At 57.6% G+C, this 26,280-nt stretch overlaps 7 protein-coding genes across 7 annotated transcripts; 5 read left to right on the top strand and 2 right to left on the bottom strand.

Annotated features, from left to right (window-relative positions):
* Positions 1 to 49: 49 nt before the first annotated feature.
* On the bottom strand, positions 50 to 2,284 carry MFIFM68171_09051 (RNA polymerase I-specific transcription initiation factor rrn5; the record flags this gene model as incomplete). Its single annotated transcript, XM_071064470.1, has 1 exon — positions 50 to 2,284. The coding sequence occupies one exon, from the start codon at positions 2,282 to 2,284 to the stop codon at positions 50 to 52; it is 2,235 nt and encodes a 744-aa protein (XP_070920571.1).
* Positions 2,285 to 2,677: 393 nt separating this feature from the next.
* Positions 2,678 to 4,732, top strand: irc3 (Putative ATP-dependent helicase IRC3; the record flags this gene model as incomplete). Its single annotated transcript, XM_071064469.1, has 2 exons — positions 2,678 to 2,926; positions 2,978 to 4,732. 2 exons carry the CDS (start codon positions 2,678 to 2,680, stop codon positions 4,730 to 4,732), a joined length of 2,004 nt encoding a protein of 667 aa, XP_070920570.1.
* A 750-nt stretch (positions 4,733 to 5,482) lies between these two features.
* On the top strand, positions 5,483 to 7,678 carry MFIFM68171_09049 (uncharacterized protein; the record flags this gene model as incomplete). Its single annotated transcript, XM_071064468.1, has 1 exon — positions 5,483 to 7,678. One exon carries the CDS (start codon positions 5,483 to 5,485, stop codon positions 7,676 to 7,678), a length of 2,196 nt encoding a protein of 731 aa, XP_070920569.1.
* Positions 7,679 to 8,598: 920 nt separating this feature from the next.
* On the bottom strand, positions 8,599 to 9,276 carry MFIFM68171_09048 (uncharacterized protein; the record flags this gene model as incomplete). Its single annotated transcript, XM_071064467.1, has 1 exon — positions 8,599 to 9,276. One exon carries the CDS (start codon positions 9,274 to 9,276, stop codon positions 8,599 to 8,601), a length of 678 nt encoding a protein of 225 aa, XP_070920568.1.
* Positions 9,277 to 10,480: 1,204 nt separating this feature from the next.
* lsb6 (Phosphatidylinositol 4-kinase LSB6) lies at positions 10,481 to 13,135 on the top strand (the record flags this gene model as incomplete). The annotated part of the gene is made up of 3 exons (XM_071064466.1): positions 10,481 to 11,154; positions 11,218 to 11,997; positions 12,055 to 13,135. The coding sequence occupies 3 exons, from the start codon at positions 10,481 to 10,483 to the stop codon at positions 13,133 to 13,135; spliced, it is 2,535 nt and encodes an 844-aa protein (XP_070920567.1).
* Positions 13,136 to 18,963: 5,828 nt separating this feature from the next.
* On the top strand, positions 18,964 to 20,911 carry MFIFM68171_09046 (uncharacterized protein; the record flags this gene model as incomplete). The annotated part of the gene is made up of 10 exons (XM_071064465.1): positions 18,964 to 18,974; positions 19,039 to 19,153; positions 19,220 to 19,381; positions 19,749 to 19,834; positions 19,889 to 20,070; positions 20,127 to 20,285; positions 20,348 to 20,441; positions 20,508 to 20,577; positions 20,698 to 20,711; positions 20,791 to 20,911. The coding sequence occupies 10 exons, from the start codon at positions 18,964 to 18,966 to the stop codon at positions 20,909 to 20,911; spliced, it is 1,014 nt and encodes a 337-aa protein (XP_070920566.1).
* A 1,661-nt stretch (positions 20,912 to 22,572) lies between these two features.
* Positions 22,573 to 23,634, top strand: MFIFM68171_09045 (uncharacterized protein; the record flags this gene model as incomplete). The annotated part of the gene is made up of 1 exon (XM_071064464.1): positions 22,573 to 23,634. The coding sequence occupies one exon, from the start codon at positions 22,573 to 22,575 to the stop codon at positions 23,632 to 23,634; it is 1,062 nt and encodes a 353-aa protein (XP_070920565.1).
* Between the last annotated feature and the right edge of the window lie 2,646 nt (positions 23,635 to 26,280).

Below are 26,280 nucleotides of genomic sequence, written 5' to 3'. Positions count from 1 at the left end.
AAATCTGGTTCCTGACACGTCGTGCACCCTGCATGCGGGAAAAGGGGTATCAAATTTCCTCGCCGCTCTCCGCTACATTGGTGACCTTTACCTTTTCTTCCCTTTCCTCCTGCACCAAAGCGTACTCCATTTCCCATCTGCTGGGGACAACCTCTAACTTGCTTCTCCAACCACCCTTCCCAGGCGTCCTGGAGAACCCCTTAATCAACTCATCCACCGTTCTGCCTCGATTTGGCGGGTCCCCCGGGGCCTCTACCTTAATCAAACCCAAAGGGGGTTGTCGATCGAGCATAACCCACAACCTCTTCTCCTCAGAGTATGACGCCCAGGCATCCAAGGCGTCAGCGTATGCCTCATGTGCCCTGGCAGCGCGGATTCTCCTCCTAAGAGCGTCGCGTGCTCGCCTCGTTTTGGGGTACTCTAGGGCTGAATGGACGAGGAGCTCGTCTACCTCGCGGTCGATGTCTCTTTTCTCTGCTTCGTTCTCTTCTTGCTCTGGAAGCCCCTCATTGTCGGACTCGTCATGCCATTCAGCGCCGAGGTCGACTGATGCCGCGTCGGATACTGAGGCTGCGCTGCCGTCGGTGTTCTGTTCCTCTTCCTCTTCCTCCTCTGATGACTCGGGTTCGTCGATAGAGACAGTCTCGTCCGAGCCGTTTCCCAGTTCAAGGCCAAGTGCCCTCTCCACCTCTCCGTAAGACATGGGCTCCTCTTCCTCATTCCACCCAACCGTGCCCTCATCTTCAGCGTCATACACCTCCAACCTCAACCTCCTCGCACACTTTGCCCAAAACCCCCGACTATTCGTCTTCAGTCCCAACGACAACGCCGCAGCCTCCACATCCTTCACCGTGGCCCTCATCGCCGTACCTGGATACATCTCCCTCTTCGCCCTCACCCTGCTCTCGGCCACGTACGCCGTCGCCGCGACAAGCCTCCTCGTAACCGACAACGCAAGCGCATAGAAGTCCTCCAACGCCGTCGCCCAAATCCCCGGCTTTTCTTTCTCCCCCTCCCCCGCTATCGCTCTCCAATTCCCTTCCTCCACCACGCTATTCATAAACACCCCCTCCGCCAACCCCAACCAGTTCCCCACCCTAAAGAATCCCACACTCGGCATCCCCTCCGGCCCAGCCTTCTCCAGCTGCCTCCTATTCCACTCCCTCACCACCCAGAACCCCCCCTTCCCCTCCCACCTCGTCCTCTCAACAGCCTCCTCGTACGCCTCCTGCCGCAGCGACACAGCATCCGCCGCCTCCTCCAGGGCGGCCACGCACGCCTGGCTGAGCTCCACCGCCGCCGGCAGATCCCCCAGGACCACCCCGGCGTGCCACCGCCGCATCCGCCGTTGCCCATCGCCGGCGCCGCCGGCTGCTGCTGTTGCTGCTGCTGCCGCGTCCCGGCCGAGGAGCGCGAGGTACGCGGCCACCTCGAACTCGCTCTTGGTGCAGACGCGCGCGGCGATGCCCCGGGCATCATCCGCCCCCAGACGGGCGAGGGCGTCGAAGAAGAGCGTCTTCTCGGCGGCCGTCCAGTGAGAGAGGCCGATCTGGGAGGGCTGGAGGGCGCCGTCGTGGTCATGGTGGTGGGTTTTGTCGTCGCCGCCGGCGGCGGCGGTGGGCCAGGTGTGTGGGGTGAAGCGCGTGGAGGCGTCGAGGATGTCGGCGTTGAGGAGGGAGAGGTAGGCGTGGTTGAGCGGCGCTTTGAGCCGCTTGAAGGGGCGCGGCGGGGGAACGGGGCTTTGGGAACTGGAGCGGGAACGGGAGCGGGAGCGTTTGAGCGGTGAGGGGTGGTGGTCGTGATAATGGGGGTAGCTGTGGATGGGAGTTGGGGGGACGGTGGTGTAAGGTGAGTGTGAGGCCAGTGGGCGCCGGGGGGTTGCCGGAAAGATGGGTTTCTCATCCTCTTCTAATCCTGGGGCGTCGGGCTGTTCTGCGTAGTAGGCAGCATCGCCGTCTGACGAGGCGACTGACGGGCTGTATTTACTCCCTGCGGAGGATATGGAGTGGCGGCGCTGGGGTGGTTCGTTGTAGTTGTTGTCGTCGCCGTCATCGTCGTCGTCGTCGTCGTTGTCGTCGTCGCTATCATCTTCGATACCGCCCCCATGATTGCTATTGTCGCCGCCACCACCATGCTCTTCCTCACTTTCGGGGATCTCCTCTGAGCGCGCCCTCGCTGGGTGGGTCGGATGCAACTGCAACTGCCTAATTACCATAGACACGGACTCTCTTAGGCGGCTCGTGTCCTCAAGGCCATGATCGCTTGAATCCTTGTCCGTGTCCATGGCTGATTTCGTTTATCAGGAAAGCGTTTGGCGTGACACAGGCCCTACTGTATCACAGGAACCGAGGTAGTATCGGATGTTCCAGTTCAGGGTGGGATGAACCTCGGGTGGAATGTGTGGAACAGGCAGCAGTCGGCCCAAGTTTGTTGATGAATGAGAGCTGCGAGCCCAGAGTCGTTCTAATTCTGAATTCTGAAAGAAGCTTAAATGCACTGTGTCATTGATGCGCGGGTGATAATTCAACCAATCATATAGTCTCTTTCTAACCAGACGCTGCATATCCTTGTCGGTTGCCCAGTGCTGGTTTTCAACGTCGACCCATCGGTTTTCAGAGACCAATCTCACCGTACTCGCCGTGATAATGAGGTGACAAAGTTTACAACTCATTTCGTCATGAAGGGCCTGATTGCGGCAGCTTTCAGGCTCAGACTAACTCAGAGATGGGCGTCTTCAGCGGTACAACCGTGTCAGCGGCGGACTGTCTGCAGCTCTGTACCACGCTTGGCTCAAAACCGATCCGAACCCTTTCAGCGCCTCCAGTTGCGTGGTTATCAGGAAGAATGTATCCAGTCTGTATTGGCGTCGCTGGATAGAGGCCACAAACGCGTTGGCATTTCCTTAGCCACCGGCAGCGGCAAGACGGTAAGATATCCTCGGTCACTCGAGGAACATCCATTGCTGATCCAAGCACAGGTCATCTTCACTCAGCTAATCGGCCGAATCAAACCGTTATCCGAGGCAGCGACCCAGACGTTGATCCTAGCCCACAGGCGGGAGCTCGTCGAGCAGGCGGCACGGCACTGTTCGCTGACTTACCCAGACAAAACCATCGAGCTGGAGCTGGGCAAGCTGTCGGCCTCGGGCCTCGCCGACATCACTGTGGCCAGCCTGCAGAGCATTACGTCGCGAGACCGCCTCTTAAAGTTCGACCCCAAGAGGTTCAAGCTCGTCTTAGTAGACGAGGCCCACCACATCGTCGCCCCAGGCTATCTTAGGGTGCTTGAACACTTCGGACTCAAAACCAGACGATCCGATTCGCCGCACCTGGTCGGTGTCTCTGCCACCTTCTCCCGGTTCGATGGCCTCAGGCTTGGCGCGGCCATCGACGAGATCGTCTACCACAAAGACTATGTTGACATGATCGGAGACAAGTGGCTCTGTGATGTCGTCTTCACAACGGTTGAGAGCAAAGCTGACCTCTCCAAAGTCAAGCGGAAAGGCAAAGGGGGCAGCGGTGAATACGACACAGAGTCCCTATCCCGCGCTGTCAACACAGTCGAGCTCAACGACGTTGTCGTCCGGGCGTGGTTTGCCAAGGCCGCCGACAGGAAATCGACCCTGGTATTCTGTGTCGACCTGAACCACGTGGCCGCCCTGACCCAGAGATTCCGCCACTACGGGGTTGACGCCCGCTTTGTGACGGGCGATACCCCGACCCGCGACAGGGCCGAACGCCTAGACGCGTTCAAGAAGGGCGAATTTCCTGTGCTGGTCAACTGTGGCGTCTTCACCGAGGGCACGGATATCCCGAACATCGACTGCATTGTCTTGGCCAGGCCGACCCGATCCCGGAATCTACTGATCCAGATGATTGGGCGCGGCATGAGACTCCACGGCGACAAGACCAACTGCCACATCATCGACATGGTTGCCGGCCTCGAGACCGGCATCGTCACCACCCCCACCCTGTTCGGGCTGGATCCCAGCGAGCTCGTAGACTCGGCCACGGCCGACAACATGCACGAACTGCGTAACCGTCGAGAGGAAGAGAGGGCTAGGGAAGCCCAGGCCCGGAAGAGCCTCGCGGATGCCGAGTCGACCGGACGCTCCTACAGCGTCACGTTTACTGAGTACGATTCAGTCTTCGACTTGATCGCGGATACCTCTGGCGAGAAGCACATCCGCTCCATCAGCCAATTTGCCTGGGTCCAGGTCGGGCCTGAGCGCTTTATTCTCACTACATCCTCTTCGGGGACGTTCCTGAGGCTGGAAAGGGTCCCCGACGCAGAGCCGGGCCAGCCGCAATACAAGGCGTGGGAGGTCAGGGCGTTGCCGGCGGGCGTGTCAAAATCGCCCTTCGCGGCACCCCGCGAGGTCCTAAGCGCAGCAACCTTTGCGGATGCTGTGCACGGCTGCGACAAATATGCAGGCGAGAACTTCCCATTCTATATCATATCCACGAGGATGGGTTGGAGAAAGGCGCCGGCAACCCAAGGGCAGCTAGACTTTCTGAACAAGCTCAGACCTGCCGACGACAAACTCGGTCCAGATGCCATCACGAAAGGAAGGGCGGCCGACATGATCACAAAGATCAAGCACGGCGCTCGAGGCAGGTTCGCAAGCATCGAAGCCGTCAAGAAACGGAGGCAGAGATCTGCGGCTGCCGTCGAACTGGAGCGTGCGCGGAGACTTAGCGAGATGGTCTCTGTTGGCCCTTTGTCAGCTTGAGAATCAGCTTAACTATCGTTGTTTATGATGGTTGCGACTGTGGAACGAGCCTTATTTTCCTTGGTTTTCTTTTTCATTGAGAGTTTGGACGGATCAGTGCGGTCCGTGGCACTCTAACTCAGTTGGCGGTCAGTTAGTGCTGGAACTGAGTTTGGGGGATCAAAAGCGAAACCTAGTACCACGTCCGAGTGCCTGCAGGTGCTTGTCAGTGGCCGCTACAGGCGCTTCGGTGCTGTGCTAAAGTACAGGACTTATGGTGCAGGAAAGAATGGCTCCCGCCACAGCTGGGGGGGCGCTCCTTCACTGTTCATTCCAGAACAGCCCCGCTCACTTGTTTACTGCACTTCACATTACCTCAACGATCCTGGTCGCTTCCAGTGAAGTTAGTGGCGCCGCGCTGTCTCAAACATCAGGGAAGAGACCTGGTGAAGTGAATTGAAGTGAGCCGCTGTTGTGGAGGGGGAATTCTGCTCTCCGGCTTGGTGGGCATCGCGTTACTCGCTTCGACGCCTCGTGTTCCCTTTCGCACACTCTCACCTCTGCACCTACGACTTACACATCATTTAACCCATCTCCTGTCCGTCGTTCAACTACTACCTGGCTGGGTGTGAAAAGCGACCACCGAGTGCTCTCTGGGTCGAACCTTTCCCGTCCATGCCCTGTGCCTACGAGCAAACCCCCCTCTCCCGGGTCTCTCCCGACCTCGATCACTCGAAAATGGAGACGACAGCGACGACGGCAGCAGTCACCATGGAGATGCACCTTTGCGCGGGGGCGGCTGTCATCGCGGAAACTTCTGGTCCTACCGCAACAACGGCGCTTCCAGGGCAGAAGGCCAGCCCTCCCTCGCCTCGCCTACCTGCAGTCGCATCGGCCACAGCCGAAAAGCCGGCATCTGGTTCTCCAGTCGACGACCCAGCCACCGGCGAAACCCATGCCACGGTCTTAACCACCCTAACTTCACCGGAGGTGGGCGCAGCAAAGGATTCGGACCGCTTGCCTTCGCGTGAGGACGCGGCGCGGTATTCGACTCCATCGACGTCACCAGAAATGGACTCAGCACGGCGCGCGAACTGTAAACCCGGCAACCCCAGTGTCCCTGCTGCGCCGGACGGTGATGATACGGACGGCGATGATGGTGATGATGATGCGGACGCCAAACCCGTCCACGACACCTCGTGTGTCGTATCATCATGTCTTTCACCTCTACCTGAGCCCTCGAAACCAATCGTCATCTGCACAGGCCCGTCACGCTGCCATGCTCGGAATATGACCAGGATGCCGAACCCCCCGCTTGACCTAGCCACGGCCCATAATAAAGACGGGCCTCCTGCTCTTGGAGCAGGAGCGCGACCGCACAATCGGACTGCCACACCGGCTTACCATCTACCAGGAGGAGGAGTGCATGTGCACGGCCAACTCGCCGAGACGGGCGCAACCGGGGGAGAGCCCGTCCTCTTTGCCAAGCAAGTCAAGATTGGACAGCCGACCATCCCTTACGGCGATTTCAGAGCAGTACGCCATGGGTTCTGGAAATATCCGCCACCCGAGATGCGCGAAAGCAACCGGGAATTCGACGAGACGTACTTGAAAGCAACCATTATACAGGGATTCGACATGGCGGTTATCAAGAAATACATCGACCGCTATGCCGAGGAAACCATGGCCTTTGCTGAGACGATGGAGGAACACCAAGACCAATACGACACTTGGCAGAAGGTTATAGTGTGCAAGAAGAACGAGCTCGAGAATCTTGAAGAGAATCGCGCGCGGATAATCCGAGATGCCAGACTGTTGAAGTCGGTTCTGCCGGCGGATGTCCTCCGCGAGTATCTTGGTAGGATCCAGGTAGTCGAGGATACTCTGATGGCGGACCTTGGAGAAGCCCAGCGCGAGGTCAGGCGGAATATCATCCGCGGTAATGGCATGATCGCGAACGCCCTCCGCTGGGATTTTAACTTACCCGCGACAGTGGGAGAAATGCGGACCATGAAACTCGAGAAGAAGGCAGCCGAACAGGCGGAGGCGGGTATTTTGAAGGAGGCGATAACTATTGGGACGCGTCTCGGCCGGGAAGAGCAGGACGGCTCTACCAGCGCGGCTGTCCAGCAGTTCGCCCAAACGGTTCTCAATGAAAAGGCAAAGCTGGCAGCCGGGTCCAACCCGGACGTCAAAGGAAAGACCGAGAACAAAGCCCTGCCGGATCACACGCCTTTCAAGGGACTCGGTCCAGTTGCTCACGGCATCCTCACCACCGTCCCTGAATGGTTCACCATCCTGGACGGCAAAGGCATCGTCGAGCTTCGCGGCCTTAGTCCTATAGATAGGTTCGAGGAACTCATCAATACGATCGGACGGCCACCGGCCGGCTCTAGTGGGAAACAAAAAGAAACCACACTCAAGCAGCCTTTCGCCAAAGAATACCACGAACCGAACCGGGCCTGGCCCCTCCCTAAATGGCGAATCCGTGGAGGCTGGTGGAGATGCCGCAGTGGGCCAGAAGCGTCCGCAGCAGAGAAGAACTGCAAGCTCTGCCATCCAGTTCCGAGCCGCAAAAAGTCGGGCTCAGCAGCAACCACTTCTGCAACCCCCGCGCCCACTCGTCCCACCGACGCCGAGACGCACGAGATGGTTATGAGAGAGATCGAGAAGGCTATGGCCGAGGCACATAAGCGGGACAACGTGCGGCTCAGGGCACGACTGCAGGAGGAGCAGGAGGAGAAGGAGCGCCTGCGCCAGCAGCAGGAGTGGCGGCGCTCGGGCGGCGGCTTTCTGCCCCATGAACTGCTCTATGGCAGGCAGGTGAACGACGTGAATTATACGAGCCGGGAGAGATTGGTGCGGTCAAGCTGCGAGTCGGTTGATGGGAACCGGCGGGGATCGCAGCGGTCAGGGTCGGAATCCAAAGGCAAAGGAAAGGGAAAGTCGGTGAGCTGGCAGCTTTGAGGTTGGTTGGGAGGCCCTTTCTCCCTCTCTCTCTTTTATTTTCTTTCTTCTTTGCGCTCGGCGCGGCGGGGATCGTCATCTTATGCTCCGAGTCTAAGGTGAAGGGCGTTTGTGGACTGGCCCTTTGGAGTTTGGCTTCATTTCTTCTCTCCCTTTTGGCGTTTCGGGAATTTAGGGGTTTCGGAGTCTCTTGGTTTGCGGTTCATGATGGCCTTCGATACTCAACTTGGCGCAAAATCTGACACCTTTCGATACCCACCATGACATTCCGTCCCCTTTCGGGCATGGAGGGGAAGGTGTAGTAATTGCAGGCTCGTCACTGACCTAACTAATTCTCATTGAGGGAAAGGATGGGATGGAGTTGGTTGTTGAGTAATATCACCGAGTCCTGAGGTGGTCCTACAGGTTCTTGCAGGGGTTGACCAGACCTTAGCACAGCATGCAGCTCACGTTTGCTCCTTGATGACGAAGCGGATAATGGACAGGAGAGCATTATTGACGGTATTATCATGAGCACAGGCTGTCTGTCATGGACGAACGGGATCTGGGGACACGGGTGAGGGACGGTTTACGGAGTTGGAGTATTTGTGACAAGGAAGCGATGAGTTGTATTATGTTCAGCCAACAGGAAGCAGCAGCGCAATGGCTGCGCCTGAGCGAGTTGTGTTGAGAAGAATATGCCCTGAATCGTACCTTCGTCAAGTCGTGACCGTATTCCCGTAGCTCCTTCCCTTATATCCTGTCCGTCCAGTCTAATCCATGATTCAAGTTTGAGGAAAGTTGGCCCTGTAACTATCAGTAGTGTGCCCCGAGACGTCGTTATATGTTATGTACTCTACCCACCAATCTGATGCTGTGAACCGTCAAAACTCCCAAAAGGCTTGGTCCTCCCAACATTTACCGCCTTTGCAAACTCCATCTTATATCCGCCGGCGGGCAAGATAATATCCTTCCCAGCTGCCCTCAGCTTGTGCCCCTTCTTCCGCCCTCCTTCGCCCTCGCACGTGTCCTTCTCCCATCTCCTCACCCTCTTCTCCAAACGGCACTACCTCTTTCCACACCTCCCCTTGCCATCTGCCGTCCTCGCGGACACGCGGTTGACAATGAATCCAGTAACCTTCTTCAGCCCTGGTTCTACCCGGTACACGAGTGTCCCCTTCCAGACCATCACCACCAGGACCAACACCTACACCTCCTTGGCTCTTCTTCTCCGTCTTCTTGTTCTGAGTCGGAAGAAGACCCTCCCGCTGCTCAAGAGCCGCCGAGTCCAAGAGCACATACGTGCCCAGCCCTTCACGCGCCTCCCCCTTCAATAATGAGGATGATACGGGAGCAGAAGATAACGAGGAAGAGGAAGACGAAGAAGGAGGAGGAGGAGGGGGGGGGAAAGGAGAAATATGATGAAGATGACCATCATAGTGATTGAGCGCCCGGTTCCGCCCCCGGTGCACCTCGCATGGCTTGTCGGTCCGCTTCATGGTCATCCAGGTGCGGCACCCTTCGCGGAACGGGCCGCACACGTGCTGCGTCTGCGTGTACTCGACACAGCCACAGCCAAAGGTGAGACGGACCTTCCAGCAGAAGTATTGGCGTGTCATGGTTGTTGTTTGTGTTGTTGGTTTGGTTTGGATGATTTGGGTGGTTCGGATGGTTTGTGAGGAAGCGGAGTGGGTTTCTGTTTCTGACAGAGGATTTGGGTTGCCCCGGGGAACGTTCGGATGGAACGGACTGTACCGCAGGCAGCCAAGGTGTGTGAGAGAGAGGTGAAAGGGAGTCAGAGTCAGAATCAGAATGGGATAACGCGTGAATGGCTCCTCAAAGATAAGATGCGGGAAGGGTATCACAACGGCGGGCAGTGTGGTGATGATCTTCGGGTGGTGGGTGAAGCGGCGGGTGAGTGGTCAGGGAACCGCACGAAATGGGGATTTACACGTCGGAGGAGAGCCCGAGATTTAGAAATGAGCAGGCTTCTAAGGGAGTGTTGTGGTGTGACGGCTCGTGCTCATAACACGACCTCAACTTCAACGAGCACGGGGAAAAATTCACGCTATGGTCTTGTTCAAGAATTACTCACTGCTCAGTCTCTGCAGTTGCTCCCTCCCTAGCTGTTGTGGCTGCGTAGCCCGGCGCTGGCTGGCGGCCGACGGGGCGCTGTTGACCAGTTGGCACGAGGCTGCATCTCCAAAGCTCCGATTGGCCGCCCGGAGCCGGGGTTGACCTCACGGGGGACCCTGCCGGCGTCTGCGCGAGAGACATCGGCCCGTCGGATCCGCAAGGAGGAAGAGACGGAGACGGAGATGCGCATATATAGTGCGACTTGCGATGTCCATGAAATCGCTTCCCAGAGTTCTTGCGGTGCCTGCACTGGAACCTGGAACTGCTGTTAGGCACAGTGTAGATTCGCTACACAATCACGGTACTAACGGATGAGCCAACTCCGAGTCGGGGCCTGTCAGAAAGCATGCGCTGAGGTCATTGGTTGCCTGCCACGTTCCTCTCTTGCCTTGAAACTACAACGCCAGAACTTTTTCGACAAGTCTCCAAGCCCCCATCGACTGGGTCCATCCTGTCTCGGGCTGAGGTGCTCAGCTTTTTGTTTATGTCCTCCGTATTAATTGATACCATTCTACCCCTGCGTTAACAGCTGCTGCCCCGTTCCCACTTTAAGTTTTAGGTCTAGAACCCAGCATTCAGCCCGGACCACCATGCCATAAACCTCTTGCCACGAAGAGGAGCCGTTGTCTTGCTTCCGCCTAGAGCAAGCGAAGAACCTAAGCGACGACACGCCCAGAGACGTCCACCATGCCGCGCTCCCGCCCCGCCACGACGGGCTACGAGCGGCTCGCCCAGGCCGACCAGTTCAGCGATGACTCGGACGACGATCCCCTTGCCGCCAGCTATGCCTCGCTGCAGCCCGCCGCAGCCCCCCGCTACGCCCCGATCAGCCAGCCGCGCCCGCACTCGGGCATGGCTACCCCGAAAGGTAGCGGGCGCCGGTCGTCATCAGGGCCCGCAAACCGCCACCGCCGCCGTTCACGCCGTAACTCGGGCGTCGACCTCAAGGCCATCAATGCCCGTCTCGAACGCTGGGCCGACGAGATCGCCTCCAAGTTCAAGCGCGGCCGGAACAAGAAGAGGGGCGAGGAGGAGCGCCTCGAGATTCATCACTCTGTCTTCCAGCCCCCGGAGGGCGTTCGGCCTGTCACGGCAGAGATGCTGGCCGTGCCCGAGCCCGGCTACATGACCAAGGTCGAGTTCGAGGCGATTGTGGAGAGCGTTAGGTCTGCCATCCGGCAGGGTGTGCATCCGCGCATGATCTCGCAGGGCAGCTCTGGCAGCTACTTCGCGCGGAACCCCGAGGGCAAGGTCGTCGGCGTCTTTAAGCCCAAGGATGAGGAACCCTATGCCGCGGGAAACCCAAAGTGGAACAAGTGGATTCATCGGAACCTCTTCCCGTGCTGCTTCGGCAGGGCTTGGTGTGTCAATTCTCTTATCCTCCTGACAGCGCCATCGCAAGGCTAACCGTGTCTCTTCGCCAGCCTCATTCCTAACCTCTCGTACGTCAGCGAAGCTGCGGCGTACGTTCTCGATGCTCAGCTACGCACCCACATGGTCCCGTACACGGATGTCGTCTACCTCTCATCCAAGTCATTTCACTACCCGTTCTGGGACCGCTACAATTTTTCGAGGAAAAAGAAGGCCCTACCTGCGAAGCCAGGCAGCTTCCAGGTCTTCCTGAAAGGCTTCAAGGATGCCAACATCTTTTTGCGGGAACACCCCTGGCCAGACCAATATCTCTCGGGATTCCGAACGTCTGACCCGCACAGGAAACGGAAACGGCGGTGGGCAGACAGCTGCCGTCCTTCGAGTGCCCAGCCGGACGATGGTGACAGCGACGACGGCAACGATTCCCCGCATTCCCTCACCCCAGGACCCAACAATTTTGTGTGGACTCCTACCCTGAAACAGGCTTTCAGGGAAGAGCTTGAGAAGCTCGTCATTTTGGATTATATCATGCGGAATACAGATAGAGGGCTGGACAATTGGATGATAAAAGTAGACTGGGAGACCGAGGCGGTCTCGGTTGCATCGGAGCCCGTACGGCTCAACATGGACACAGAAGACCCAGAACAAGGCCCGAGGCCGGTAGACCTGTCGCAGAGAGGCCCGGCTAAGACTCGTGCTTCGTACCCGTACAGGGTCGAGCGGCCCATGGACGCATCGGCGCCGGCGTCAGGCACGCCTCACCCCAAGATCACGATAGGGGCTATTGACAACTCGCTGTCTTGGCCCTGGAAGCACCCTGATGCCTGGAGAAGGTGAGCGTGCATAGCACTGGTTGCGGGCTTAGAAAGCCGATACTAATAAACCGCCAGCTTTCCGTTTGGCTGGCTCTTCCTCCCAGTCGACCTCATCGGCAGGCCTTTCTCACAAAAAACGCGCGACCACTTCCTTCCCTTGCTCACTTCCACCCAATGGTGGAGCCAGACACAGCTCGCCCTGCGCCGGGTCTTCCAGCTTGACCCTGACTTTCAAGAGCGCATGTTTGCCCGGCAGATCGCCGTCATGAAGGGACAGGCGTGGAATGTGGTCGAGACACTCAAGACGCCCGACCACGGCCCGCTTGAACTCACACGCCGCGCTAAAGTTTGCGTGTGGGACGATCTGGTCGATGTGCCTGTCGCCGTTCCCATGAGGGTCGCCAGTGCCGAGATGCGCCACCGCGCCGCGGCCGAGTCCGACTCGGCCGCGGCGGCAGCTGCAGCCGCTACCAACCCCCACGGACATAAGGACAAGGACAAGGCACACAGCGACATCATCGCCGAGGCCGAAGAAGAAATGGACATTGGCGCCGCCAACACCTCTGAGAATGGAAAGGCATCCAGTGCCCCCGCCACTGCTGGTGCTGGTGCTGGCCCGGTAGTCGACCTCCTCGGCATTGCCAGCCCCCCGGCTGACTTACCTCATCCCGGACGCTTTGAACTCGCAATGGCCGACGAGCTCCCCTCCCCCAGCCCGCTCGGCAACGTCAATGGGACCACCGCCGCATTAGCAAAACCCGACCCAGGCGTATCGGGCAGCAAGCAAACCCGCCCGCAGTTCAACCGCGCCGCTCACAGCCACCGCACGCTCAACATGTACTCCCCCGAACGCGGCGACCGTCCGACATTTGTCGATCACGAGCGGAGATTCTCGTTTGCCACGGCCGCCTCGAGAAGGGAGAGCAATTCCATTGCTGCGCAGCTCTACGGCGGGAGAAGCAGCCATGATTTTGGGCTCGACCACCATCGTCGCCATGACGGGTGGGCTGACGAGAACGACGAGGACGGGGACGAGCTGGAGGGAGGCGACCTCGGCTACGCAGCGGCCACGGGCATGGAGGGGAACCAGAGGAAGGTGATTGTTGAGCGGTTGGAGCCGGTCAAGAGTCGGAACCCAGTGTTTACTTGGTGTTGATATGACGGATGCGGTCCAGGATGAGTTTGTCGTGATTGTATTGGTTAATTGGGGTGGTTCGCCTGGGCTGATTTGATATGCTCTGATTTGATCTGAGCTTGCGAGGGGGAAAGGGGGGTATACATTATACTGTGGGATGGTGTATTCGGCTCGCTTGTTTAGACAGGAGGGGTTAGGGGGAAAGCGATGATACTTTCTATTTTACTTTTCCCTCGATTTCCTTGTCTGTTTCTCCCTGCTCTTGGGTCTGCTAACGCCCGACTGGCGTTGTGGCAGGCCGCGATGAGATGAGGTAAGGTTGTGTCGAGGACTGCTGGTGGGTTCAAACACGCACGTACCGATGCACACACCCATTTTCCTACCTCACTGATCTATCTCCGCCCAATTTAGGCATGGGAGCGGAGTTCTGACGAGCAAGTACACGTAGCTCGGGACACACGAAGTCTTCCCTCCACCCTCTATCCTGGCTAGGGGTCCCTTGGTTTGTGGGTTTGGTTTGGGCAATGCGAAGCACGGACCCGACCCCTACACCACTTCAACAATGGGTAGATGGAAAAGATGTGGGAAGGGCAGCAAAAGCTGGAGGAGGCCGGAGAAAAGAGAAGACGCCTTTGCTGGCTACATGCATACGCGTACACACACATACACACATACACCACTATTATTTGGCGCAGGTATAGAATGCCTCGTCCCGTCTCGTTCCGTCTCGTCTCATCTCGCGTCGTGCTCTTGCCGTCTAGGAAGGGGGGCGGGCTATCCAGGATACCTGGTATTCCCTGCTCTAGCTCACCATCCCGAGGTTTTTCGGAGAGTGCCCCCGACGGGGGGGGGGGAAGTGTTTGGTTAGGCTTGGCTGGGTTAGGTTACGGTTGGCTAGCGTCGGTACTGTTCCTAGCTACCCTTACCTACCTTTGCCATTTATATTTACCCCCCACGTGAACGTCACTGACAAGGCAAAAGCGCTCAGACGCACGCAAATAGAACTGACCGAGCCGGTGGGGAGAAAAAAAATAAGAGCTAGGGAAGTTAGTATGCATTGGGAGATGAGATACCCACATGGGCAGAGGCACAGGTGCTGAACAGCACAGAATAAGGTATGAAGTGTTTTTTTTTTTTTTTGTCCCCTTTTCCTTTTTCCTTTTCTGGGTAATTGTTGCGTTTGGTGGAGAATCCGGAGGGCCTTCTCTTCAGTCCAGGCAAACAAATAAACGAGGCTGAATCGGGGCACGGATCCTAAGCGAGGCGAGACAGGGAGATCAGGAACAGGAACAGAAGCCCGCGTCAAAATTGGGAAGGAGGTCGCTGCTGGCCGTGGTTGAGGTGGAGGGAAGGGGATGGCGATGACGCTGGTACCATGGAGGTTGTGGATTCACATGGTTGTAATTCCGACCAGGATGCAGAGGCTGAGAAGCGGGATGCGGGCCGGAGAAGACCGGACCACCTGCAAGACACGGTCAAAGACCCATAGGACTGTAGAGCGATGGGTTCAAGTGAGGCCAACAGTACATACCTAGTGCACCTCCTGTAGTAACCCGAGTGTACCACAGAGCAAAATACCGCAGTCACGCATATCCGGTAGCAAATAGCCGTAGCAAACGGTATTAACGGGCCCGTCAGGATCGGCGGGCACAGCAGCGGCGAACCGTCTCAAGGAGAGTGCGGAGTCGGGGAGCTCAAAGGCATTGGTTGGCTTTACGGACGCCATCCCGGGGCCATACCGAGCTCCGTGGTCGAACAGTCGAAACCGACGGTCGAACGGTCGAACGGTCGAACGGTCGAACAGCAGCTCCAGCACCCATCTCCCGATGCACCGTCCCGCATCCTCTGTGCATCCTTCTAGTGCCAGCTATCAGCCACCAACTCACCGAGACCTGTAGCTGCTCATTTTGTCGTCATCACGCGAAATAGCAACCAGACCTTTGATGCAGAGCCAAGGAGCTGACTGCGTAAATGTGCCGGCTCCCTGCGTGAAATCCTGCTCTCCGTCAGTAGCCTAAGTAAGTAGCGCATGCAACCTCCGCATAACCTACCTCGGCAATATCCACCGCGGTCGAGATTTTCTCCCTCGAACCCTGCCCCGTAAGTATTGCTTCTTGAAGCAGTCATGTGGACAGGCGAAACATGGTCCGCTCTCGGGCATGGACCGGCGAAGGGGGAATATGACCAATTTTGTGGCCTTTCCCCCCCCCCCCCTTTTTTTTTTTTTTTTTTTTTTTCTCCTTTTCCCCCAATTCTGCGCCCGCTTTGAAACTCGGGTTATGACCAAGACAGCGATGAGCCAAGACCGGTGAAGTCGGTAAAGGTCGCCGAAGAGCAGGGGGCGGTCTGCCAAGTTGCACAAACCATCCGGCTGGGAGAACAGGGGGGTGGCAGTGGCAGAGATGGGGTTTGGAGATCGAAACAACCACCAGCCTGGCCGAGAGTTGCAGCCATGAGTTGCAGCCGTGTCTGGTTGGGGAGGGGAAGGGGGGGATGTCATGAGTAATGGCCGACTTTGGCGGCCCAGCGGTCTCACCCTTGGTGCGCAAACAATTGCAATCTTCTGCGCGTGTACAACATGGACGAGGGCGAGGAGGACATGCAGCGGCGGGGGAGACACAGCCAGTAGCCGGGCACCACCTTCCCCGATCGTGCTCATTGGCGTCCCCTTGGGAAACAGCCATGAGAGCCAAAACAGGCTACATGCAGGCCGTGTGGTTGCACCGGAAGTGGTTGGGAAGTGGTGGGAAGAGATGGGAAACTCGGGGACGACTGCCAGTCCCGAGGCGGTGGTTGCGGCCAGGAGCCCCGGTCGATTGCGACAAGCCAACCCCTGCCAGCGGCTCCTCCCCTGACCCATCCTTCCTGCATGTCGCGTCCAACCGACCCCGGATTCGGCTTGGTCGGGAATTAAGAGCGCGCTCGCCCGCGTCGTTGGGCTTCCTAGTGTGTCAAGACTTACGTGCAGCTTGGAGACGGCGCCCTTGTCCTCGCTCGCGCCCGGGTGTTAAGGCGGATTTTCTTCGGCGTTAGCGTGGCATTATCGGCAGAGATCCAATCCATAGCAGAGATCCGTAGCCGATGTTACAGGCCCTTTGGGCTTGGCCTGGAAGGCCCATGTCTATTTCGTCTGATCTGTGGCGCCCGAGAAGGAGTTGGGATTGACTTCCCGGGATAGCCGCAAGGCCGCAGGGCCGCAAATGATTGAAACTCGGTCCCAATGCGCGGAGCACATTACCAGCGACTGTTGGCATCTGTGGCACCTGCACGTCTCGAGCGGTTGGTGGCACCGGTGACCGCCTCATTTGCCCGTCATCACCTCCTGGTTGATCCTGACAGACGTGCGCTGATTACTCTCGCGGACGCCCGGTGCTCAACGCCCGCATCAGGGCTCTGGCTGCACCTAAATGCTGGCCGGCCAGCTGAGGTCGGATTATTCATACCAGGGCTCTCTTCATGACGCTGCCTGCGCGCTGCAGGGGTCTTCCGAAGCCTCATTTCCCATGATGCCTAAAAAGAGCTGGCGACACAACGTTACCTCCGCGACGGGCCGTTCTGAGACGATCGTCCCATGCTCAAATGCCTAAACATTAGCCGCAAGCAAACGACCCATCACTTCGCAGGAGGAAGTGAGTCGTCGCACCACACCGACTAGCCATTGGCATTACTGCGCGGATCGACTTGTCTGCGGGAAGGAGGAGGGGGGGAGGGGAAGGGGAACTGGGGGGTCTCGTTCCGGTCCCATGGTCCATCGCGCAAGCCGGGCACTCGTGACGAGGGCTGTGTGCCAGACAGGAACAGTGAGACCCGTCGGTGTGGTTTGCGCACAGATGATGAGTGGGCAATTTACCAACCGGACGGGAGCCGTCAAGACATGAGGCGTCGTCTCCGAGCTGCTGGGAGGGGAGTACGTACCCCCTTGACCCCTGCGTTTCGGCCCGGTTCGGTTCGCTGGGGATGGATACTGCGTACTGCGTACAAACCAATGTCCTCCTCAGACAAACGATCCCCAGCCCCCCTTGCTTGCCGCATATCCATCTGAGTGGTGCTCACTCTGGATGCCAGTGACTCTCCCGCCCGGTCAGAAAATTTCTGGGCTCCCAGACGCACAAGTGCCGCATCCCATCCAAAGGTGCTTTAATTTTTACCGTGCTCTGCCAGCACATCTTGTCAGGGAAACAACCGAACCGGAACGGGGAGGTGGATGCTTTCGGATAAGACGCCAGCCTTGGTGCGACAGGGAGCATCGATGCTTTGCAGCGGTGGGCTGGTAGTCTCCCCCCCCCCCTCCCCCCTTCCCCCTTCCCCCCACCGCCAAACGGTGCGCGACGGAAATTTTTCGAAAAAAAAATCCTTCCATTGCCCTTCCTAATCCCGCCTAAACGTACCCAGGCGGCACTGTCCCGGCGGGGCCGTGGCGGGCTTAACCCTCTGCGATCCCAGAACCGTGTCCTTGGATTCCTCTCGGCCCCCCTTCTCATCGACCGTCGAAAGTAGTGTAGGTACAGCCGCAACTCCTCCTCGCCATGGCAAGGCATGGTCCTTGCCTGACGTCAGACCCCCCTTTATGACAGCCGAAGCCCAGAGAGAAGAAAGGGTCCTTCCTGGTGTGGCAGGCTGGAGTTCCTAGCCCTGCACCGGCTCGAATGGTGGCTCGTGCCAAGTCCCCCGGAGTCATTCCATTCTCCGACGACCCGGTTTTTCTTTGCCTGTCTGATCCTGGAGGCCCGGAACGGTAGGCCCCATATGCGGGTTTTCCTTAACAGACCAGGCATTATATTATATGATAACATTGACGGGGTAATAAGCCCCAACCACGCCCATTCGCTCAGTCATCGGGCAAGGTTGACAGCCGCCGCGCGTGTCCACTGGCGGGAACCCAGACAGACCCGCCGAGCACCCGGGATACATCATGGCCTGTCCCACCCAGTCGTGGACTCAACCTAGGCGCTGCATCAGGCTAAGACTGTCTTAGCCTCGAGGGCCCTCCTTGCCAAAGAGGGGACACGTCGAAAACGGCCATCCCAGGGCCCGGGCTCTCCAATCAAAGTAATATCTGCAGCTTTCAATCGGGGCTAGCAGTGGCCGGCCTACCTCCGGCCGAGTGGATGATATGAGTGGGAGAGATGTTTCATCTGTCTTGATTAGCAGAGAATCCCAGCGCATGCGGGGGTTGGGCTCTCTCAGGAAGTATCCATCGCTGTGTGAAGAAGCGTGTCGAAGTTGCGGACCCCCTCCCCATCCCCCATCCATTGTTAGAAGGCCCCCCCCCAAATCGGTCCACGTAGTCAGAAAGCCCGTCGTCCTGACCAAAGGCGGTGTGGTTGTTTCCCAGAACCCGAGAGGCGGCAACAGCTGCCGCTTCACACCCACCTCTCTGGGAACGCTTCAAGGCAGGGACAGGGGTCGGTGACAGTCCCATTCCTATATACCTGAATGATAATGCGCCAACAACGCTCCCTGATCGACAAAACCATCGTGGCGCGCAAACCGCCCTGGTGGGCCAATCTGAGTGATTCGGCATGGGACCGGGGCCCACTACACAAGCGTTGCTCATTTCAAACGTGTGAGTGCCGCATAGGGAGAGGCACATGGCCCGACAGCGTCCTTGAAGCCCGTCCCGAGGAGCAAGGGGTCGACAAGTATCTCCGCCCACGCTCCCGAGCCCGCATAATGCCATGTAAGTCCTCATGATGCCTGAATCCCAAGTTTCCGTCTCCCCCCTTTCGCCCTGGGGTTATTTGTATTCTCAACCATTTGCTCCTCTTTATTTGCTTATGCTCCACTCTTGCTTCGACATTTTCCACACATCGCAAGAACCGTAACGACAGAGACGACTTGCTGCAACCATGAACGAAGGGTATTTTGACGCTCCGGGTTCGCCACTCCCATCCGAGCAGAGAGAGTCGCTAAGCCTGATACAGCGATGCCCAAACTGTCCCTGTAGACAACACGTACCGGGAGGTCGTTGTCCACGGTAACAGGGAGTTCCAGCGGTACGCCGTGGAGAATGGGATCTATTTCGCCCCAGTCGACGATGTAAGCGGCTGCTCTGCCTGCTCGCTGATCTCCCAGCTCTGATCAATTCCGCATCCCGCGTGCCAGGACGAAATCGATCGCCTCCAGTATATGCACGGGATCTTCAACATGATGTTCGACAATAGGCTCATCTTCCCCCCGATCCCACGCCCACGCAGAATTTTGGAGTGCGGTTCCGGGTCCGGCGCATGGGCCATGGAGGTTGCCGAACAGTACCCGGAATGCGAGGTGCGTGGTTTTTTCTAAAAGGGAGTTTTCCGACGCCGTACTCCTGTCGCCGTGGCATGCTTGACGGCGGCCTTATACCACCGCTTTTACCAAGGATAGTTTACCCTTGGCCCCGGCAATCTGAGCATATTCTTCGGAAGATCGATGGCCGGGTAGCGTTGGTAGCTCCGCGCCGTTGGGGGGGAGGGGGGGAGAAGGGGGGACCCCGGGGGGCCTGGGAAAAAGAAATGATGGTGCTCTTTTATAACGTGGCAGGAACTAAAAGACGATGAGTCTCTGCTGGGGTAGCGGGTGCGGGTGGGGTTGCAATTGTGGCCGTCCCGACGTGATATGACTTCTTCTTGACTGACTTGGTTGATGGTATCAGGTTATCGGGATTGACGTGTACCCGTATCCGATACCAGAAGACATCCCGCCGAATTTGGACTTTCAAGTGGATGACCTGAACAGTCCGTGAGACAGCCCGTGGCAGGCAGCGGCTGGTGGGCGTAGCTGACACGAGATCAGGTCCACCTTCCCATCGAACTACTTCGATCTAGTGCACAGCAGAATGATGGCTGGAGGAATACATGCGGACAGATGGGCGAATTATTTGAGCGACATCCTGAGGGTGCTTCGGCCTGGAGGCTGGTGTCAGATGGTTGAGATATACTTCAACGCCCAGTCGGACAACGGAACTCTTACTTCAAGTGAGTTGCTCCCAAGATGCATGCTCGGATGCAGAAGCGCTGATGTACCCCCCAAGACCATGCGCTTCAGGTGTGGTCGCAGAGTTACTTGCAGAGCATGCAGCCCGCAAAGGATCCTAGGGCGCCGTTGCGGCTGCAGAGTTGGATGACTCAGGCGGGTTTCGTCGAAGTCGAGTCGCGGTTGTTGACTTTGCCCCTGAGCGGGTGGTCAAGTAGTGAGGGACCCCAACGCAACACCGCCGCCGGTGGCAGACGGTGATGTCTGACGAGCCGCCAGATCCCCGGGACTTTGCCATCGGCAATGCAAATCGTGCCAACGTTCACCGGTTACTATCTTCACTCGCCACATTCCCGTTCGCGCACGCACTAGAGTGAGACCCCTAGTCAATTGTCCGGGACGTGAAGAGCGTCGGTGCTGATCTTGATTGTAACTCCAGCATGACGAACACCGACATACAGCTTCTCGTAGCGCAAGCCCGCAATGAGGCGGATAATCCTGCCTTCAAGGTACGCCAAGCGTGCGACCGTGGTTGGGAGGTTTCTGGGCGTCGGTAATCGGTGCTCAGGGTTCCTCGGGCTCTGTCGTATATCTTGACTGCTTGCTAATCAAATGCGGAACTCTCGCAGGCCTATTTTCCAGTGTAAGGTGCTCGTCCGGGGCTAGCCAGCAGAGACGGTCTTCGCAATGACATGACTGACAAGACAATGAACCTACCTTAGGTACGTTTGTATCGGCCGGAAACCCAGCAGTAGTCGGCATCAGCGGCACAGCGACGGTCGGAGTCAGCACTCGTCTAAAGGGGGAAGATCCGGTGATTCGAGCAAGCGGGCACGGCACTAAGGACCGAGGGGAGAGATCAACCGAAGCGAATTTTGTAATGTTACTGAGATGCCGCAGGGCGTGGGGTAGTTGTGTGTGCGTAAGCAGGCACAATGGCTGGGTTAGATATAGATATCCGATGGCATATGGCCAACCCAACCACCAGCGTCTTGGTCCCTTGATGTGTTTAGGCAACTCGACGCCATGCCGTTCGGCGTCCGGCAACTACCAGGGCAGGCAGGATTTTGGGGCATTACCAAGACCCATAATCGTAGCCGTCGTGGGCTTGACAGGGGCTACCGAGCATTTTGCCGGGCGTCGAGAGGATGGATAGCTGGCGGGTCAGCGGCAATCGAGTCGCAAATCGCAGTGAAAACGTGCGTGTCCGGTTATGGAACGGAGACTCCGAAAAAAGGGGCCTGTGACGGGGGAGTGTACGTTTGGAGAACGAAGATCTTGAGCACTTCAAGTTCGTTCGGTTCGACTCGAAAGACACAACCAAGGTCGGAAGAACACCCCCTGATCTGGCCACCTCAGAAGAAGAAACTTTGAAGGGAAAGTCACGAGTCGACCCCCACTGGACGTTGATACCCGGCTGGTCAAATCGTGAACTGCCATTTCAATTCCGGTTCCGCCCGCCCGGGACTCACTAGCTTGCATTCTGGAATAAATTGGCCATCCATTGCGTGGAGATCGCCGACAACGACACTGCCAGCACTGCCAACTACGCCAACCACCGCCAACACTGCCAACACCGCCAACACCGCCGACACCGCTAATATCGCTAATACCACCCGTACCCGGCTTTGGGTAAAGTAGGGGAAGCAAAGCAAGCTGGACGTTTCTCGGTCCAGAAGCCTGTGCTGGTGCCCAACCTTGCCCAGGTGACTCGGGACGGTAGAATGTCTTTGCGCTGCTCACTCGCTGTATAATTATCTCTCCCATCGGCCCCCATTCCTCCCCAGTTGTGGCCCCGGCTTCAGAACGATGCCCCAACAGGGCCTGTATTTCATTGGCGATCCAAGCCCGTCGAGTGACCGCGGCAATGCTGGGGGCTCCCCGACCCTGGTGGTGGATCTTACATATGTGCCGGGGGGCGGGATATCAGGTGACTTGGCGTTCACCTTGTCCCAGCCAGACGGCATCTCAGCACTGGGGCCTTGTTCGCCAAACTTACTGTAGTATCCTACGTTGGTGTGGATACTTACGCAGTTTCCCGTGCGCCTGCAGCATAGATAGGTCTTACGGAACAGTGACTTGGTGATCTTATATGTGCAGTGACATCTTAGTAGCCTGTCCCGGCGGTCCACCTTGCGTAGGTAAGTGTACGATGTCATGTTTTGACAGGGCCCGCGAAACCAATCAAGCTATCCAATTACCACCCGTTGATGCTTGGCAGGTTTAGAATCCACCAATGGGCTTGCGTGTTGCCTTGATTTGCTCATCCTAGCTTCCTTTCCTTATCTTCTGCTTCAATTTCTTTCTTTCTTTTTTTTTTTTTTTTTCTGATCAAAGAATAAAGAAAAAAGGGAGAGAGAGAGAGAGGGAGAGAGAGAGAGAGAGAGAGAGAGAGAGACAGAAAGAAAGAAAGAATAGCAAGCATACACCGACTCCCGGCTGCTGCGTTCTAACGACTTTGTCGATACGTTCCAGCCTCGGCCTCCTGCCCGTCCCCGATCACAATGGCGAACAGGTTATCTCCTTCGCTCCTCCGGAGCTTCAGTCGACCACATCTCACAGGCGCCGGAACCCTCCAGCTGCGCGCATCGCTCGCCTTATATTCGACCGAGACTGCCCCACCGCCGCTCCTTTCCAAGCTCAAAGATGACCTCAAGGGCGCTATGAAGGCTAAAGATACGAACCGGCTGGCAGCCCTGCGCTCTGTCCTTGCCGCCACCGTAAACGCCAGCAAAACAGACGCACCCATCACTACCGACTCCCAGCTTGTCATCTTGCTTACAAAGATGGCCAAGAAATCTCGAGAAGCGGCAGCCCAGGCCCGCGAAGCAGGGCGACCGGAGCTAGCCGAGAAGGAGGAGGCGGAACAACGGATTCTTGAAGAATATGTTGCGGCACCGAGAGAGGTAATCAAGGAGATTATCGAGGCACACAAGGCTCGTCTTATTGACGAGGGTGTTGACAGGACGAAATTGCGAAGCCGGCTAATTAAAGAACTGCTGCTGAGTGAAGATCCAGCGCTCAAGCGCAAGGGCATGGTATCCAAGTACATCTTGGAAACCACAAAATTTTTCGGGGGGGTAACCGGAGATTACACGGCGAGTTTCGAGTTCACTGCCAAACAACTCAAGGCAGCTACCACACGTCTCGAGACGCTTCCGAGAACTATGGCTCAAGCCAAGAAGAGGATTCAGTCTAGCCTGAACATTATCAAGAAGCATCCCGCGCAGGAGGCGATTAAGGAGCAGGCTGTCCCACCTCTCCAAAAGGCCAGGACATCCATCGTTAATCTTCGGCGTGCCATCAGGAACACCACGGAGTCTGTTTCAATTGCCATCAGGGCTCTCGAGGATGCCACGCATGCTATCAAAGCCGGCGTGGAAGAGTCTTCCAAGGTGGAGGAGGTTCATAAGGAGGTGACCGAGGAGGAGATGACCAAGGAGGAGATGACCAAGGAAGAGATGACCAAGGAGGAGGTGACCAAGGAGGAGGTGGCCCAGGAGGATGAGGTTCCCAAGGAGGTGGTCAAGGCGGAGGCTGCCGACGATGCAACCAAGACTCAGTAGAACCACTACAGCGGCCCTTGCAGGGCAAAGCAACCTCTCATCTCTGCTATGGAATGCATTCCGACTTGTCCTGTATATCGTGTTATTGAGCTGTATGCCTAAGACTGCTCCGCAACGGCCAGCACACACACCACGTTGTCGTTGACTATCTCGGTCAAAACCTTGGCCACGCGTGAGCAACACCAATCAACCAAGCGGAAGAAGGCGCAAGGACTGGCATGGCATGGCATGGTATGGCATGACCATGACGAATGTAATCGTCACTCTCGTCGCTTCAGCAACTGACGTTGTCCCATAGGTACCCACCAAAAGGTGTAGGTACCCATAAGCGCCGCTGTATACACCTTCCGTCATCCTTAAGGCAATTTACCCTAGCCACAATCAACCGTAGGGGACCGACCTAGCCAACTTATCCATAATCAGGACCCCCTCCATTTGCTGCGAGCTAGGTAGGCTAGCATGTTTCCGCCACGATACCGGCCTTCCCGCTTCTAGTCGCTTGGTTGAAACATCCGCAAGGGCCCTTCGCCCCGAGTCAGGACGCAACCCACACACCATGTTGCGTCTCGTTCGCGGTTGGCTTAAATGTAGCTCCCTCCCGTGCGCGCGCGCGCGCGCGCGCGCGTGTGTGGGTGTAGCGCTTTCTAATTCTCTTCTCGTCTCTTTTGCACTGGACAAGAAGGTGATGGCGATCTTGGGTCATACTGACCATAATATTACCTGGCTGAATTTGACATCGATTCATCTCGGGCAGAAGCCATCATCCGCCGGCAGCTCGAGACTTACATTGTGGTCGTCGTCGTCGTCGTCGTCAGTCTCCAGTCTTGCCCTTTTACACGAAACCGTGTATCTCTCCCGACCTACTCTGGGACGAGTTGCCCATACTTACCAAATCCTCTCTGCTTTCTCCTACTGATCGAAGGATATCCGATGACCACCCAACTCTCGACTCTCTTCGCCCAAGATGGCATAACCACCCGCAAACCGAAACTCGACTCGACAACCGTGACGGCGACAGCAGCAGCAGCAACCACCTCTTCGACCCTATCTCCAACCTCCCAGGACCGGAGGTCGGGACCGGACTCGGAAGAAGATAAGAAGACGGATCTACCAGGCCGCAAGCCTTCCAATCCCGACCCCAAACCTGATTCCGAAGCCCCCCGCGGCCGCAAACGCCGCCGCCGCTGCGAGGACTTTACCATCATCACAGCAACCACAGGCCCAACAATACAAACCCAGCCCAAACCAAAACCGAAATCGAAACCAGTCTCAGCCTCGGGCTCCAACTTCCGCGGCCGCGGCCGCCACCGCTCAACCTCCACATCCACTTCCCCCTGCGCCCCGCGCCTCGCCGCCCAGTCCCTCTCCGCTCCCACCTCCGCGTCCGCGTCCAAGCCCGCCAATCCAACAGCAGACACGGCAGTCCCGCCGCCGTCATCATCATCATCATCATCATCATCATCACCATCAGAAATGATGCGCTTCCTTAGGGTTCTGCAGCTTGAGAAGAACGCGGAACGGCAGCGGAGCAGGAGCAGGAGCACGAGTAGGAGCAGGAGCACGAGTAGGAGCAGGAGCACGAGTAGGAGCAGGAGCACGAGTAGGAGCAGGAGCACGAGTAGGAGCAGGAGCACGAGGACGAGGACGAGGAGAAGGAGGAGAAGCCAGAGCCCTTCGAGATCGAGGTCCCCGCTGCCTCGGTTGCGTCTGCCTTGTAGCGTGGGTGTGGATACGGGACGGGGGCCAGGGGGGGTTGGTGGAAGTACCAGCGGCTGGGAGGGAAGGGCGAGGAGTAGGAGGCGTAGGAGGACGAGGAGCCGGAGTCGGGAGCATAGGGTTGGGGCTGGTGGTGTTGTGGTGGGTGTTGACGGCGGGAGGTTGGCATAGGGGTTAGGGTTGGGTTGGGTTCATCGTTGGTGGTGGTGATGGTGATGGTGATGGTGATGGTGGCGGTGGTGGTGGAGGAGGAGGAGGAGGAGGAGGAAAGGGGGGGGGGGTGGGGTTTCGGCGGTGATAGGGGGACGGAGATGGAGATGGATGTTGGAAAGGTGGGGGGAGGGGCAATGACTGCCGGGGTGGGTGTGGGGACGTGGGCTGGGGTGGGAGTTTTGAAGGCTTGAGAGGTGATTAGGGGAGTGGGCTGGATTCCGGTTTCTTCCTTATGTCTTGACATGAGATCGCCCGGCAATTTTTGGGGTCACGGGAGTCGCTGGGTTCGAGGCGGAAGAGCAACCATGACTAATAAGTACTTGACTTTCGGCTCGGTGCGACTCGGTGGTTAGGGCCTCCGGGTGTAGCCTCTGTCGTGCTCGCGATGCGTTGCATGCGGGGCTCCCCCGAGCACTGGTACCTTTCCGAGTTCTGCACTTCAGATTGGCAGACGGAACTTTATCCTGCACATAGGGGCCAGTGGGCACAATCTGCGAGGAATCAGCGTTCTGCTCGATCAAGCCCCAAGAAGCATCTTGCAGCACATTTGCCGCCCCTGACGCCGGCTTGTGCATCTCGTCCGAGTGAGACGCGCATGCGGCGTGTGTGCGTATGCGCCCCGAATCTCTCGGGTTTGGGGGGGAGGGGCGTCTCAAAAAGGCGCATCCCGATTTCCAAGATCAGGACAAAGTTGCCATCGAGGTTCAGCCCAGCGTT

The sequence above is a fragment of the Madurella fahalii genome (genome assembly GCF_045866475.1).
Source record: "Madurella fahalii IFM 68171 DNA, scaffold_5, whole genome shotgun sequence".
In the NCBI taxonomy this organism is placed as follows: domain Eukaryota; kingdom Fungi; phylum Ascomycota; class Sordariomycetes; order Sordariales; genus Madurella; species Madurella fahalii.
The sequence above is the reverse complement of the archived record's forward strand: the minus strand, read 5'-3'. Positions and strand labels throughout refer to the sequence as shown.